This window comes from Malaclemys terrapin, chromosome 1 (genome assembly GCF_027887155.1).
Source record: "Malaclemys terrapin pileata isolate rMalTer1 chromosome 1, rMalTer1.hap1, whole genome shotgun sequence".
NCBI lineage: Eukaryota > Metazoa > Chordata > Testudines > Emydidae > Malaclemys > Malaclemys terrapin.
The window spans coordinates 235,179,154-235,196,078 of NC_071505.1; the positions used below are offsets into that span (position 1 = coordinate 235,179,154).

The following is a 16,925-nucleotide window of genomic DNA, read 5'->3' on the forward strand; positions in this document are numbered from 1 at the left end:
TGGATAGATAGTACAGGTTAGATGAAGAGGGCAAACTAAAAAAAGTTATGTATCAAGAAAAAAAAAGCAAGCTTCTAAAACCTAATCACCTATAGGCAATCTATAGTGAGCTATCATCAGAAGTGAACTTGACAAATTAAGTATTAATCTAGTTTTAGCATTCTATATTGAGGAACATATGGATAATGATGCTATTTTCAAATATTTTATATGTCTATTACAATATCTGTTTTGTTTCCTTATATGAAATAAATCTACATTAGCTTTGGAACACATTCCTAAAACAGCTGTGCATACAGTTTGAGCAAGATTAAGTACCCATTTATGCTCTGTATTTCAGTTATCTTTTATTAGTTTGAGAAGTAAGACCCTGAAATTGTGTCAGGTGCATACACTATAAAGGTAACATGCTATCCTGTCACATACAAGAAAGCACTTTGGCTTACAATTGCATAACTACACTTGCCACAATTGAGCAAATTTCTACTATTCTTCCATGACACAATCCACACAGATTCCTGTATCTCAAGTTAGCGGTACACTAAACAATTAGAGACCTTTGTTTTTCATTGAATTATTGTATATAATGTTGTCAGTCCTGCTTCTATGTCCATTATGGCTACACAGTGTACACAGAAGTGTTAAGGTGTTTTAGTCCTATTGTAGTTTCCTTTTCCATTGTATTCTCCACTCACTATTCCATCTTGCATTGGCTAATTTCAAGGAATACTTCCTTCTTTCAACTCAAGAATGCCCAATTTTCCAGTATCTCCTCTTCTACATTCCACTCACTGACTTTTTACTTCTCCGCCTTCCTTGTTTTTCTCCTACCCTTCTCTTACTGGGAATTTCCTAATATCAACAAGTTTTAAGAAAATCATCCATCTTTTTACCCCCTTTTCTCTCCCATTTTTCAGTCATGTCTCTTCATCCTTATTAACTCCCTTTTTCTGGTGCCTTCCCAAACTTCAAAATTCTGCCAGTGCACACTCCCTTCTAAAAAAATATTCCTTGATCCTGACACCACCTACAATATGATTTTCAACCATTCATAACAGAGCCAACTAACCAGTCGGGCAAGCACACGACACTAAGACTTTTTCATTACATTCCTAACAGTAACTACCCATGTATAGTGACTCAGCATGAATTCTGCTGGAAATGTCACACCCACAAATTAGCAGTGCAAAAGTATTCAGGCTGCCTAAAATACTAAACTAAGTCCATCCCTTGCCAACTCACCATACTGTTTGGCTTTGTAAGGTCTTTAATAAGGAATTTATTCTTAAAGAAGATATAAAGAAAAAATGTAAAATGACAAGAGAAATGAGAAGGAACATTCCAGTATTCAGCAGATAATCCTAAACATGAAATATCTTCATTTTGCAGATTAGATAACCTTAAATAATGGCCAACCTCTTTTATGTGAAATTTGGGAAAAATAATTTGACCCTTGATTGATACTGGACACCATTTTGCAGTATATAGCAAATTCTAATGTCAGCCTGAAAAATCCCTGTAAAAGAAGGATATCAATGATTCAATTAAAAAAATTTACCTGGAAGATTGCTAACTAGCTGACCTCTAATAAAATCATCCACTTCCTCAGGTTTTAAGTGATACTGTCCATCTGGTTTTGCTTTGCGAGTTGCCATTCTGGCCAGCAGAATATTGGAACCTGTAAAAGTGAAAAAATAATTAAAAGGATGCCAATGCTGATTTCTGCCATCACAAACAGCATTTTACTAGTCAGAGGATGAGGAGAAAGGTGCAGAGAGGTATAAGCCACATTTTAATCTCTCTCCAAATACTGCTTTGAATTTTTTGTTTAGTATTTACTTGTTCCTGCAGTCCATGCTTCCATTTTGGCAACTGGCAGGATTTGAGGGAAAAGGGATATTTTTGCAACACTAACTTGTACTTGCTAAATTACAATAAAAAACAACCATTACAAGTCTCCAGGGAATTTTCTATACATGTAGAAATAGACATAGGAGCTATCAAAATTGTTAAAAAGTAAAATTACAGCATCTTTGTACTGTAGAATCAGTGATACGCAGACTGAGGTTCATGAGACACAACTGACGCTTTAATGCGTCTCCTGTGGTTCTTTGCAGCACACGTTATTAAACAGTGTGATTTAATTATTTATCAAAGTTATTAACCAATCAGGATGCTTTTAATATGCAACTAACCAATTGTAGCGGATAAAAAAATATGTGGTCAGTCATTTTGCTGTGAGAATTATATAGTACAGGGGTCGGCAATCTTTCAGAAGTGGTGTGCCAAGTCTTCACTTATTCACTCTAATTTAAGGTTTCGTGTGCCAGGAATACATTTTAACATTTTTAGAAGGTCTCTTTCTATAAGTCTATAATATATAACTAAACTATTGTTGTATGTAAAGTAAATAAGGTTTCAAAATGTTTAAGAAGCTTCATTTAAAATTAAATTAAAATGCAGAGCCCCCCGGACCGGTGGCCAGGACCCAGGCAGTGTGAGTGCCACTGAAAATCAGCTTGCGTGCCGCCTTCGGCCCACGTGCCATAGGTTGCCTACCCCTGATATATAGTATATGAAACAATGAATTCTCACTACTGTGGCTCCTTTGGATAATGGTGTTCACTAATTTGGCCTCTGAACCCCTGAGGTCTGAGTACCACTGCTGTAGATCATTCTGAAAAAAGATGTTACAGTCAACTTAAGTATAATAAACTATCATACTAAAAAGTGAATTATATGAAAGAAATGGGTATTTCTGAGCCCCGTTACCTGCTAAAAAAGAATAAAATGCCATTAGTTTTACTATTAGAATGCCCCATAAAATCAGAGTCAGGGGGACATTTGGCACACTTTCAGAATTTTTTTTGTGCTTACAGGTTTCTTCATGTCCAGCCAACTACCACTCCAATATGGTGCGCTAGCATGTCTCATTCTGTGATATCACTGCTACCAAAAAAACCTTGCTGTAGCATAGGGCAAACTACAAAAGGTTAGGTAAATGCCACTATTTACAATGTGTTGTTCCCGGTCTCTCCTGTCCCCCCAGCGGTTACATTATTTAATGTCTTTTTTTGGTAAATAATGATGGTAACGCAGACATCATGGGCACCATGCTAGGAATTACATTTATGACACAACCAATAAAGGATTCCATGTCCAATTTTCCTTTTTCCTTTGGTGTCCCATCCTTTGCCTGTAATACGTCACTTCAGATTTCCACCATTCTACCTCTCTTAGGTATATGGCTCCCATTACTGTAGTATCTACGTGATTCACAATCTTTACTGTATATATCCTCACAGCATTATGTGAAGCGGGAAATACTACTCTACTCATTTTACAAGATGGGGAACTGAGGCACAGAAAAACTAAGGCCTTGTCTACACACATTCACAGGTTTTAATTTAATTGGCTTAGATAAAATGGTTTGGTTAAGCCAGTGAAAGCTCTATCTGTGTGGATGCTCTTATTTCAATCTAACTTAAATCTGTTCCCAACTGACTTAAGTTAACAAAACAACAACAACAAAAAAGGACACTTATATCAGAGACAACAACAACAACGAGTCTGGTGGAACCTTAAAGACTAACAGATTTATTTGGGCATAAGCTTTCATGGGTAAAAACCTCATTTGCATCTGAAGAAGTGAGGTTTTTACCCACGAAAGCTTATGCCCAAATAAATCTGTTAGTCTTTAAGGTACCACCAGACTCCTTGTTGTTTTTGTAGATACAGACTAACACGGCTACCCCCTGATACTTGATCAGAGATAAGAGCATTCAAACACACCTATATCAGAAATAAGAGTGTCCAACACAGGAGTTTGTACTGCTTGAGCTATATAATCAGTTTAAATTCACATCTTCAATTATATTGCTGCAACCTTCCTAAGGAGACAAGGCCTAAATTACTTGCTCAAGGTCTCACAAAGTACACCTCTACCTCGATATAACTCTGTCCTTGGGAGCCAAAAACTCTTACCGCGTTATATTGAACTTGCTTTGATCCACCAGAGTGCGCAGCCCCGCCCCCCTGGAGCACTGCTTTACCACGTTATATGCGAATTAGTGTTATATTGGGTCACGTTATATCAAGGTAGCGGTGTATGTGGCAAAGTAAAGAACTGAACCCAGGTCTCTTTCAAGTCACAGGCTTGTGTCTTAGCCATTGGGCCACATGTCCTTTGTTCCAATCATTTTATCCTGGTCTAAGGTTGAAGTCCTTGTACTGTTTCCCCATCATATGAAGTTTTAGAAAACCACTGGATACACAGTAATTGCAGACTGGTCTCTTTTTAAAAGTATTTAATATATACTCATTACTGGAACAAACATTTGACTGGAGGAATTTGGTTCTTTCAACCACTACGAAATTGAAATCAGAGTATAAAGGTATGCTCAGAAATTGTATCATTTTAAAACAAAGAATAAGCACATTAAATAAGGTTATAAACAGTTTCAAATAGGTCTCAAGGCAAGGCATGACAAACAGGAATCTGGAGAATTATATTTAAAGTTAATAACAATAATGAACAAGAGATAATGGGAGAAGTCTACCTCCAAAGAGCTACCATAATGGATTTCAACTTAAATCAGAAGTGAATTTTAATTGTCTCAAAATATTTATTCCCAGATTCTCATTTTGATAATATGATTATGAACAGAGAGAAAGGGGGAGAGAGAGAGGGAGACAAGGAAAAAGAAAAAGCAAGCATGGAAAATTTTCAAAGATGTGAATTCATATACTGTACCTCCTACAAACCTGACTACCTCTACTTTTAGTGAACATGTTTCATGACCTATACCAAGTCATGCCACCCTACAGCCCTTTATTACTTTCCCTTTTTATACAGGATAGTGACTGAATAGGTTTTATCCTGCTTTCTTTTGTCAATCTATTAGAAAAGATATCTTAATTTTTATTTTTAAATGAACACAAAGTGTCCCAGAAGTGAAATTATACCACACTGTCAGTACTAAAAAGGGAGCTGGTAGCAACCCCTAAAGTTAGGTTGCTTAACATTTTCCATCAAGGAATTTTTTTTTAATACATTTATTTTAATGACAATGTTTTGTGTATTTCATGAAAACTCACTGTTTTAGAAGTCCCTTATGTAATTTTGATATACCCAAGGATGGCAAGTGACACTTGTAAGTAAATATGAAATAAAGTACTAACCCATCCCAACAGAGGCAGCACATTTAGTCTGGTCTTTGATTTCGGTGCGGATAGCACTTGCAAATTCATCAGGAGTCAGTCTGGTCTCTGCAAGGATTTCAGTGATATCTACTAGCGCTTCATCACAACTGACTGCTTCGATGTTATGAGTATAGCTAACAACACAAAGTAAAGGAGGTGAAACAGCAGCAACAGCTCACCATCTGTTAAAACAAATATGCAGCAAGTAAAGTCTTCCTTTTGTGGTGGTATTTCCCTAATTTTTTATTCTCATTATCCCACACAACTTAAACATTTAAAAATATTAATATAGCAAATTACAGTAGCACTACTATCTCAGACTAATTTCAGTATGAATCATGCTTTTAAAAGATTAGTTGGAGAAGGAAAGTTAAATATTTTATTCTTCACCTGAAAATAACTGACTCCTTTTTTCCCTGCACAGTTAAATGAAATAAAGAAATAATTTTTTTTTTAAATTTATTCCACAAAAATTCAGTTCTTGAAAATGTGTGTTTAAAAAAATGTTGGTGTCTTGGAAGGGTAGCAGCACATACAACACTTGCTAACTGAAGGCCACAGTCTTCTCCTACTGAAGTCAGTGGAGGTTTTAACACTGACTTTTACAGGAGTCAGACATTGATCATTTTGCAGGATTTGACCTCAAGATACAGAGCAGAATAGGGGGAAATCTCACTCTAAGCTGACTACCCTCCATTATCCAGTCAAGATAAAAAGTTACTACAAAAGGAAGATCTGAGATGGGAATGGTTTGGAAGGGGGGAAATAAATGGGGATAACAGACCCATGAAGATGAAAATCCTGGATCACATAATGGCATTTGTGAATGTGGCAACTGAAAACATGCTTGATCGCTGCCAAGAGTATACAAATACATAATGCACTTTACCTGGCCAGTGTCTCATACACTGTCTGTGTAACTTCTTTGTATGCATGGAAGTCATATGGAACTGCTTGAAGACTTGGACATAGCTGTTTTGCTTGGCCAAAAAACATTCCATTCTTTACCCCAACTTGTCTAAAATCAAATAAAAGCAAGTAAATTGCATAGATCTGCCTTTGGGAAAAAAAAAATCACAAAATTTCAGATATTTACAAGATGAAGTGTTTGTACAGCACCACCTAGCACGATGGGTTTCCAGCCCATAGCCAGGGCTCCTAGATGCCATAGTAATACAAATACATAATTAATAATAAATAATAATAATAATAATATTCACACTTTCCCATACCACTACTCCAGACAAAGAACAGATATACAGGAGTTTAATCCACCCATGTAAACAGTCTAATTGATGCAAAAAGTGACTTGCACTATAGTAATTAAATTCAATAATTGTAAGATTTTGTGCTGTGCATCTCAAACAATGAACAAAAGCAGGGCTATTGGGAATATACACAGTAACTTATTTTAAAATTAAATATATATGTATTTTAGACAGGGCTTGCCATCTCCTGCTCTAAGCTATGACAGAATATGCACTATGCAAAACAGTACAACTCTGCTAGAGCATGGAGAAGGAAGGCGGATCAATGTGGTTTATTTTATTATAATGGCACAATTTTTTAAAGTTATGTATTGAACTATCAAATAAATTAAATCTTTCCAAAACCAAGCCATAAAAAAAAAAAAAAAAAAAAAAAAGCAGCTCATCTGCCATAAAATACTCTATCCATGGTGATGATAAATGCGAGGGTGTTATTTGCACTAGAAACCAATTAGGGATGTTGATTAAATCGCAGTTAACTCATGCAATTAACTCAAAAAAATTAATGGTGATTAATCGCACTGTTAAACAATAGAATACCAATTGAAATTTATTAAATATTTTTGGACGTTTTCTACATTTTCAAATATACTGATTTCAATTACAACACAGAATACAAAGTGTACAAGTGTACTCCCTTTATATTGTTTTTTATTACAAATATTTGCACTGTAAAAGTTCACCTCATACAAGTACTATAGTGCAATCTCTTCATCATAAAAGTGCGACTTCCAAATGTATATATTTTTTTGTTACATAACTATACTCAAAACAATATAAAACTTTAGCGCATACAAGTCCACTCAGTCCTACTTCTTGTTCAGCCAACCGCTAAGACAAACAAGTTTGTTTACATTTCTGGGAGATAATGCTGCCCGCTTCTTATTTACAATGTCACCTGAAAGTGAGAATAGGCATACACATGGCATTTTTGTAGCCAGCATTGCAAGGTATTTACATGCCAAATATGCTGAACATTCGTATGCCCCTTCATGCTTTGGCCACTATTCCAGAGGACATGCTTCCATGCTGATCATGCTCGTTTAAAAAAAAAAAAAAAAAAAAAAAAGGAGTATTAATTAAAATTTGTGACTGAACTCCTTGGGGGAGAACTGTATGTCCCCTGCTCTGTTTTACCTGCATTCTGCCATACATTTCATGTTTTAGCCATCTCAGATGACTCTGCACGTTGTTCGTTTTAAGAACACTTTCACTGCAGATTTGACAAAACACAAAGAAGGTACCAATGTGAGATTTCTAAAGATAGCTACAGCACCTGACCCAAGGTTTAAGAATCTGAAGCGCCTTCCAATCGTTGGATTGTTTTCGAGCAGAACCAGTCATCAGCATGTTGACGTCACTAGGCCTCACCCTAGGTAACTCGGGAGGGTGGAAAGCCACAAAGTGTCAATGAAGTCTTCCTGCAGTAGGCCTAAGTGAACCAAACTCTATCCTTCCATGTTTAAACTCTAATCAACCTCAAAAGCCAGGTGCAATTGGAATATGTAAGCAACCAGTTATCTGTGTGCAACCCCCTGCTCAAGCAGTAATAATGAGGCCTGCATGTTTCTGGCTGAAGGGAAAAAGGACAAGATAACGGTTTAAAGAAGTTACTAACAAGCTAGGCTTATAGCTGCCAAGAATGACTTAACTATTACCAGGGATGGGAGGGGTAGAGGGAGGAAGGGGGGGAGAAAGGGAGGGCTAGAGGAGAAGGGGGGGGGGTGAGGCTTAACTGCAAAATGTATAAAAGAAGAAAAACTGTTCCTGTTAATGTGCTTGATTTGAGACTTGCCAGTCTCCTTGCACCGCTTTGGGATCCCAAATAAACTTTGTTTGCTTCTCCACCTGGTGTGTTTATTGACGCGAAGCACACCGGGCAACGAACCCGCTGTTGCTTTGCCTCGGGCACTCTGTGCTGGCAACAGTTTTGGCGCCCAACGTGGGGCTCGAGGCTGAAATTTAACCTTGCCCGGACCCCTCTCGGAGGTCGACAGATTGCGGCGACGACCGACGCCCAGCGCGCACCGGTGACTTTACCGGAGGCCTCGGCGGAAACGTGGTTTGGTCGACCCCAGAGGGCACAACGGTGCAACGCGCTCGAGTAGTGGAGAAGCAGTTGCGGGCGACGGTGGGGAACCGGTCCCATGGATAGGGCGACGGTGCAGAACCGGACCCTTGGATAAGGTAGGAACAGTCCAGTGGGGACTTTATCTGTCTTGACCTGGGGACGCCCAGTGTCTACTGTTATGACCTGGGGACGCCCAGTGTCTCCCTATGGGGCAGGGACAGAGTATGGCAGGCAGGGTAAGGTGTACACCCTTGGAATGCATTCTGGTGAACTGGAAAGTGTTTGGATCGGATCCGTTGGTTAAAAGTAAACTGAAAAGGTTCTGTACAGTAGACTGGCCTCAATATCAGCTAGAGGACCAGGAAAGGTGGCCACCAGAAGGATCACTTAATTATAACACGATCCTTCAATTACTTCTGTTTTGTCAGCAAACGGGTAAATGGAATGAACATATGTATGTACAGTTGTTTATGTTGCTAAGAGATAGGTTAGATATTTTGCAAAAGTGTGATTTGACTCCGACAGGTTCGGTAGTAGCTACTGTTAGTCCCCAGAACCCCCCCCCCCACAGCTGTAATGGCAGGTCCGGTGTCCCCTTCGGCTATCACACCCCCACCATATAAAGACAGGGTGTCTCAGCTCCCAGAGATTGCCCCCTCGGTGGAATTTTATCCGTTGATCACTGAGACCGTGGTGTCCAGACATGGCTCAGATAGGAATCAGGCCACTACTATGCAGGTTTACACCCATGTGCCTTTTAACCCGGTGGACCTAGCAGCCTTTAAGGCACAGGTAGGGGAATTCTCTACGAACCCAAGCAAGTTTATCTCGGTCTTTGAAGGGTGCCTGGCTAGCTATAAGCCTGACTGGGATGACTGTAATGTCCTTATGCGGACCCTGCTGTCTGAGATGGAGCGTAATCAGGTTGTGTCTTAAGAAAAGGAAAAGAGGCAAGCGAAAATGATGGTCGCAGCAGCACAGGCCAGTGGCAGGGGAAAATTCCAGGAAGGTGGAAGGGGCCGGAGAATGAGAGGACGTGGGCGCCCTGGCTCACAGGAAAGGCGTCTGGGTCGCAATCAGTGTGCCAGATGCCGAAAGGAGAGACATTGGAAAAATGAGTGCCCCAAAAGAGAAGCTACCCCTATGATGGCAGCGAAGGATCAAGAATAGGAGTGTCAGGGGAGACGGACTATCCTGCCCCCGGAACCCTGAGTAAAAATGCGGGTGGGAGATTCGGACATAGACTTTTTAATAGACTCTGGAGCTGCACGAACCGCCGTAAACCAACCCCTGCAGCTGCCTGTGTCAGAGTCCCTCACTGTGGTGGGTGCCACAGGGAAAGGAACCAAGTGCCCAGTATATGCCCCAGCGGAATGTGCTTTGGGAAACAGAACTCTATCTCACAAACTGGTTTACCTCCCTGATTGTCCAACGCCTCTTTTGGGACGGGACCTGCTTTGTCGCTTAGGAGCCACCCTGCATTTCACCCAAGATGAAATAACCCTCACCTTACCTCCAGAGAATGCCTGGATAATGACCCTTGCAATTGAGCCCTCAGCCATGCAAGCCACAGAGTGGAGCCAGTGGGAGGACAAAAGGAGGGTTAAAAAGCAGCTTTGCTGGACAGTGCTGGCCCAGGGATTTAAAAATTCCCACACTCTATTTGGCCAGTTCCTGGCCAGAGACTTGGAGGAGTGGGACAATGAGGACAGGGTCCTCCTCCTGCAATATGTGGATGACTTGTTAATTGCTGCTGTGGGTCTCACCCCTTGCCTTAAAGCCACTGTGAGCCTCCTGAACTTGGATGGACTCCTCAAAAGTGGGTGTGCTCGTCCTGGTTTGTTGCTCCAAAGCTCTGTATAGAAGTTATTTTGCTGGATAATGGCAATGTGTATGTGTTCATTGTTGGGAAAAGGTGTATGAGTGAAGAGTGGAAGTTTCCTTTGTAAGTTAAAAGAAACCTAAGACCCTAGCAGCCCTGCCATTCATTGAAACAAGGAGACTGAGTCTACATAAAGTCCATCAACGAAAAACTGCTTTGGCTCCACACTGGAAAGGCCCTTTCCAAGTCCTGTTAACCACCAACACCGCTGTGAAGTACCAAGGACTGCCCACCTGGACCCAGGCTTCTTACTGTAAAAAGACCCCTCCACCTCGGGAGGACTCTCCGACTGATGATAAGCCTATTTAAAGTCAGGGTGATGTGCTAGTAACCTCTCCCCTGTATGATGCTGAACCACACTGTTTCAGGAAAAGAGAAGAAGGAACACTTGCTTCATTGAAACCACAAAGTCCAGGAATTCCTGACTAAAAAAGACATTAAGAACTGACCCTGGTGAAGAAACAAAGAATTATACGCTGGCAGGGAGGCTCTTAGACCCCTGGCCTCCCAGGTACAGGCTGAATGTCTAGTCTGCCAAAAGAACAACCCTCGAGCTGTGGCAGCAGTGCCATCAGCCACTCTGGAACCTACCCCAGGCCCGGGGCTGGTTTGGCAAATAGACTTTACTGAGTTCCCCCGGACCCAAGGATTCAAATACCTTTTCGTTTTGGTGGATTGATTCAGCGGATGGCCTGATGCCTTACCCCTTGTTTTGCTCCGCATGCGCGCTCTCCCAAAGGGCAGGTTAGGGCTCAGTCCCTTTGAGATTATGTTTGGAAGGGCATGGCCTATGAACGGTACACCGGTTCTGGCAGGGGAGTGGGAAATGGGGTGTGGCTTCTTATCTCAGTATATGTGCTCTCTGTCTGCTGTTCTTTGTTCTCTCCACAGGTATACCAGAGATTTGCAGCCTCTCCCGCTGGATGCCCCTGTCCACTCCTTGCAGCCAGGCGATTCCGTTCTCGTTCGGACCTGGAAGGACTAGCCTCTCCAAGAGAAGTGGAAGGGACCCCACACCGTCCTGCTGGTCTCCCACACGGCAGCAAAGGTCAAGGGACACAAGAACTGGATTCATCACTCCTGTCTGAAGGCAGTGCCCGCTCCTGAACGGTGGACCGTCCAGCCTACGGAAAAGGACTACCAGCGATGACCTGGGACTTAAACTGTTATTCAAAAGACAATAAGGCCTGCTGGGAATGCCCTGTGGTCTCTTTGGACAGTCGCAGCGCACTCCCCATGAAAACTCTAAGCGTTGGTTGTGTTTACTCTCACAGGGCCGGCCTAATCTGGTGGCCTGGTCCTTTTGTTTTTAATCTGCCTACTATTGGTAATTGATATTTTGTGGGTATTTGGGGAATTGTAATTATTAGGCCCTAGGGTCACCTGCCCAGCATGAGTTCAGGTCCAGGGTCTGCCACAGTGGTACTCTTTGCCATAGGGACACTCCTTTCATTACCTCCCGTTCGCCCCAGGCACATGTGGGATGGAAAGGGATCCCTACTAACTTGGAAACAAACACATATGAGTCCTTGAAGGTTTGCTTTGCCCAAGAGTTTAACCTCTGTAACTGCTGAGTATGCTCCCAAATCCCGCACCACGCAGCAGGGTTACCCTGGAGGGTGGTCCCCCAAAATTGGTCAAATATCTGCTGGGGATGGTTCAGTAGGGGAAGAAATACCTCGGGTACCCCCTTGTCACAAAACTGTACCATTGAATCCCAGTATGCATTAAGGGACAACCCCTGGCGGCCACAGGCAGCGTAAATCTTTGTATGCCACCTCAGAGCCCATTAAGGAAGGAGACAGGTTGGGTATGATCCTCCTCCCATCCTATGGGGTGGGACGGCTAACCCAATTTTATCGCAGGCTCTCTGTGTTTCTCACCACATTCGCCAATGAAGCCTTGGCCATAGAGAAGAGCCTTAACTCAGAGCTATACCAGCTCCGGTTGCTGTCCCTGAAAAACAGACAGGCCTTAAATTATGTTTTAGCCTCCCAGGGCGTGGTGTGTGCCCTTATTGGGAATTAATGTTGTACTTATGTCCCGGAAAACTCACAGGACATTAACAAGCACGTCCTGTCGGCCAAACAGGCTTTCAAGCAGTAGAAGGCCCAGGAAAGGAAACCCACAGTTTTCAATTCCCTTTGAAGTTGGTTGCCCAACCTAGGAGGACTGGGGGGTGGCCTTGTGCGTCTCCTCCTCACCGGTGTGGTATTGTGCCTGGTCACCCTCCTCCTAATTGCTTGTTTTAAAATGCTCCTCCATAAGCTTTGTGCCCCCCGCTCCTCAAAAATCCCGGCATACCCTCTCATTGAAAACCCCAGCTTCATAGCACTTAATCATATCTTGTCCACAGAATATGAGAAAACTCAGCCAAAAGCTTGTTGAGTATTCTCAAAGGAGGGAGTTGTTGACGTCACTAGGCCTCACCCTAGGTAACTCGGGAGGGTGGAAAGCCACAAAGTGTCAATGAAGTCTTCCTGCAGTAGGCCTAAGTGAACCAAACTCTATCCTTCCATGTTTAAACTCTAATCAACCTCAAAAGCCAGGTGCAATTGGAATATGTAAGCAACCAGTTATCTGTGTGCAACCCCCTGCTCAAGCAGTAATAATGAGGCCTGCATGTTTCTGGCTGAAGGGAAAAAGGACAAGATAACGGTTTAAAGAAGTTACTAACAAGCTAGGCTTATAGCTGCCAAGAATGACTTAACTATTACCAGGGATGGGAGGGGTAGAGGGAGGAAGGGGGGGAGAAAGGGAGGGCTAGAGGAGAAAGGGGGGGGGGTGAGGCTTAACTGCAAAATGTATAAAAGAAGAAAAACTGTTCCTGTTAATGTGCTTGATTTGAGACTTGCCAGTCTCCTTGCACCGCTTTGGGATCCCAAATAAACTTTGTTTGCTTCTCCACCTGGTGTGTTTATTGACGCGAAGCACACCGGGCAACGAACCCGCTGTTGCTTTGCCTCGGGCACTCTGTGCTGGCAACAAGCATGAATGCATGTCCTCTGGAATGGTGGTTGAAGCATGAAGCGAAATATGAAGCTTTAGCACACATGGCACATAAATATCTTGCTACGCCAGCTACAACAGTGCCATGCAAATGCGTGTTCTCACTTTCAGGTGACATTGTAAACAAGAAGCAGGCAGCATTATCTCCTGCAAATGTAAACCAACTTGTTTGTCTGAGCGACTGACTGAACAAGAAGTAGGACAGAGTAGACATGTGGGCTCTAAAGTTTTGCATTGTTTTATTTTTGAATGCTTTTTTTGTACATAATTCTACATTTGTGAGTTCAGCTTTCAGGATAAAGAGATTGCTCTACGGTACATGTATTAGGTCAATTGAAAAATACTATTTCTTTTGTTTTTTACAGTGCAAATATTTGTAATAAAAATAATAATATAAAGTGAGCACTGTACACTTTCTATTGTGTTGTAATTGAAATCAATATATTAGAAAATGTAGAAAATATCCAAAAATATTTAAATAAATGTTACTCTATTACTATTTAACAGTGTGATTAATCCAGATTAATTTTTTAATCACTTGACAGCCCTAAAATCAATATAATATATATCTTTGAGACTATATTTAAAACAAGTTATTGTAGGCATTGGATGTTCCCCTCTTGCCCAGGCTATTTGGGTAATTCAGCACACAATTTGTGCAAAAAGTACCATTAGATTTAGTGATCAGAAGTGATCAGGACTTTAATTTTAATGCCTGACCTCCAATAGTACAACGTTCCTAATGCCATGCAAAAACATTGGTTCAGTTTCAGAGAGAAGGATGTCACCTATTAAATCAACAATACCACTGTGTATGGAACCTCAGATTTTCTTTAGTGGCCTTGGCCCAACTGAAATATGCTTAGCTTGTGAGAACTGATTAGATCACAGCTTGAAACATGGTATTAAAGTAAAAAGGGAGAGCAAACACATTTTCCCTTCTTGTGCTGGTACCTAGCATAATTTATTTAAATGTAATTTCTGAAACAAAGACTAAGTGTTCCATGTTTGCTTAAATTCACCCAGTGTAAATAGATATTTTGCCTGCTATCTGTGAGCACTGTATGACAGAACTTTACAATCAACATGACAAATAATTTCTACCTACCTGGCTTCATAACTACAAGATGCAATTTCAGCCATTGACAAACCAGTGATATCCAAGTCAGCTCCATTCATCTCAGCAGAATCTGGATTCTCTCCGATTGATGAGTCCAGTTTATCAGGAATTCTATTTTCTGCTTGGAAAATAATATTTTATATTTTGTTCTTACATTATTGTCTTAATGGTTCAAAAGACTTATTTAATTCACAAATAATCAATGGATTACAACTGAAATTTTTTCAGCAGTTTCTGTGCTCATATTTTATGATGAGAAATTTCTTCATAATATATTGGTTCACATCATCCAATAACTGATTAGGTCAACAAAGAACTTACCCATATATTAACACCCATCTATGGGGTTGATCTCTGGAGGACAGTAAAATAGGATGCTACTGAAGAATAACTATACACCTCTACCCCGATATAATGCTGTCCTCGGGAGCCAAAAAATATTACTGCGTTATAGGTGAAACTGCGTTCTATAGAACTTGCTTTGATCCGCCCCCCCGGAGCGCTGCTTTACCGCGTTATATCCGAATTCATGTTATGTCAGGTCGCGTTATATCGGGATAGAGGGGTACTTTCTTTTTTCACATTATCCGAGAGCAACTTGTAGATGGCTAGTGGCCAATAAAATTCAAACTATAATAATACTGTGAGTTGAGAGAGCCGTTAATACCCAACGTGGTTGTAAAAAAAGATTTAATTGCCAAACTACTGAGGTTTCTTTAAGCTACAACCTATAAGCTAAATGCAAGACACTCAGAGCTTATCAACCATTTGTCTGAACAAAAGAAATGTCATAGTTACACCCATTTTAAAAAAAAGTACAAGAATATAGAATTTCATCTCCTAATGCAATTCTACAGCTCAGCCTCCTTGTAGCCTAGTACTGACATCTCTACTTTCTAGTAATTACTTAATCTAAACATCAAGTAACTTAATTTAGACACCTCAAATCAGAATTTTAAAAGGTAAATGAAATACCAAGAATATTTTCAGACCAGGAAATAAGCAAAACATGTAAGCCTTGCTGGATACTTATATGTCCTTCACAACTTTCAGCTTCATTGTTAAATTCATAGACAAAGTTTCAGTTACTGGCCTCTGATGACTCCCTTACTGGGATTCAAAAGCACCTGATTTAGTATATCATTCCAAACTTCCGCTGGACCAAAATGATGCAACACTAAATACTCCAATCTCAGACTATTAAAGAAAAGGATGACACAGATCTTTAGCTAATTCTATAAAACCTACTTTGAATGAGCGAAGGCAAAAAGACTTAAGAATCATTCAAGCCAACTGAGTACTACATACATATGCAGAAATGTATGGTAGAGAGATGCAGCAAACTGGGATAAAGTAAAGCATTCTCTATTCTATTCTGTTCAGATTCTTATTCTCTGCACATCAACATGGTATCTAAGTATCTCTAGATATGCACACTGACTCTTAATTGTAGGTCAGCCAGAAAAACTGAGTAGCTGCAAAAAACCCAAAGCTCTGAAATCAAATCAAGAACTGAACTCTAAATGGTGAAATCTCAAAAGGACAAAAAGCTACTGCTTGCTTTAAAGGAAAAGTATAATATATAACTTATATTTGGTTTTCATTATTGCAGTCTATTTAATACAATACACCTTTGTAATATAATGCAACATACAAGTTATAGCTGCACAGTGCCACACTGCCCAATAATACAGTATGGCAATAACAACTTACAGATTAACATTTTTAGTTTGAAAAGAAGTACGTTGCTATCTCCACATAAAGGTGGTTATCAGACCAAAGAAAGTGTTGTAATGGGGGACAGAATCTGACTCATGTGGGCATCTGCCTTTCTACAGAACTTCTGCTAGTCTACTTGTCTTTTTATTTCTTAAAAATTTGTTTTAATGTTTGATGGGCTCAATAAGTTACCTAAGATGTCAGAAGTTGCAAATTTATGAAGAGCAAAATTATGGCCCAAAAAAGATAAGAATGACAAGAACAACGTATTTAGTCTGTGCCTTCCTGTGCCCTGGCCTGAGATGTTGTTGTCATCTTGTCTATCTTCACTGGGCTCGCCGACCTTTTCCACAGCGTAGCAGAGCAGATCCCCCCATGAGCTGATGGAGTCACTTCATGTGAAATTCCGGGCAATGCAGAACACATTGTCCTCACTGGAAGGCAAGGTAGAGAATCTCTCATCAAAAGTTGGGAAACTAGACAAGTGCATGGTGAATGTGGAGCAACAAATGGAGAAATCAGAGGCCAGGACCCCAAGTCTGTGAAAAAGAAATCGCTGAGAATAAATCTGTGAGTAATATAGTAGTTAAAACTGCAGCTCTTTAGAATGAAAATTGGAGATACTGGAGTGGAGGGAAAGAGACTAAAAACATC

At 40.7% G+C, this 16,925-nt stretch overlaps 1 protein-coding gene across 3 annotated transcripts in view; it reads right to left on the bottom strand.

The window, feature by feature from the left end:
- The window catches only part of REV1 (REV1 DNA directed polymerase), a 100,327-nt gene that overhangs the window by 40,482 nt on the left and 42,920 nt on the right, over window positions 1–16,925 (bottom strand). For 2 of the 3 annotated variants that reach the window (XM_054009680.1, XM_054009664.1), the window contains exons 9-12: window positions 14,541–14,673; window positions 6,092–6,220; window positions 5,182–5,336; window positions 1,559–1,678 (exon numbers count right to left, since the gene is read on the bottom strand). In XM_054009680.1, the coding sequence (XP_053865655.1) occupies window positions 1,559–1,678; window positions 5,182–5,336; window positions 6,092–6,220; window positions 14,541–14,673 (537 nt within the window). The remainder of the gene's footprint in view (window positions 1–1,558; window positions 1,679–5,181; window positions 5,337–6,091; window positions 6,221–14,540; window positions 14,674–16,925) is intronic. The other variant, XM_054009671.1, reaches the window with a different exon arrangement.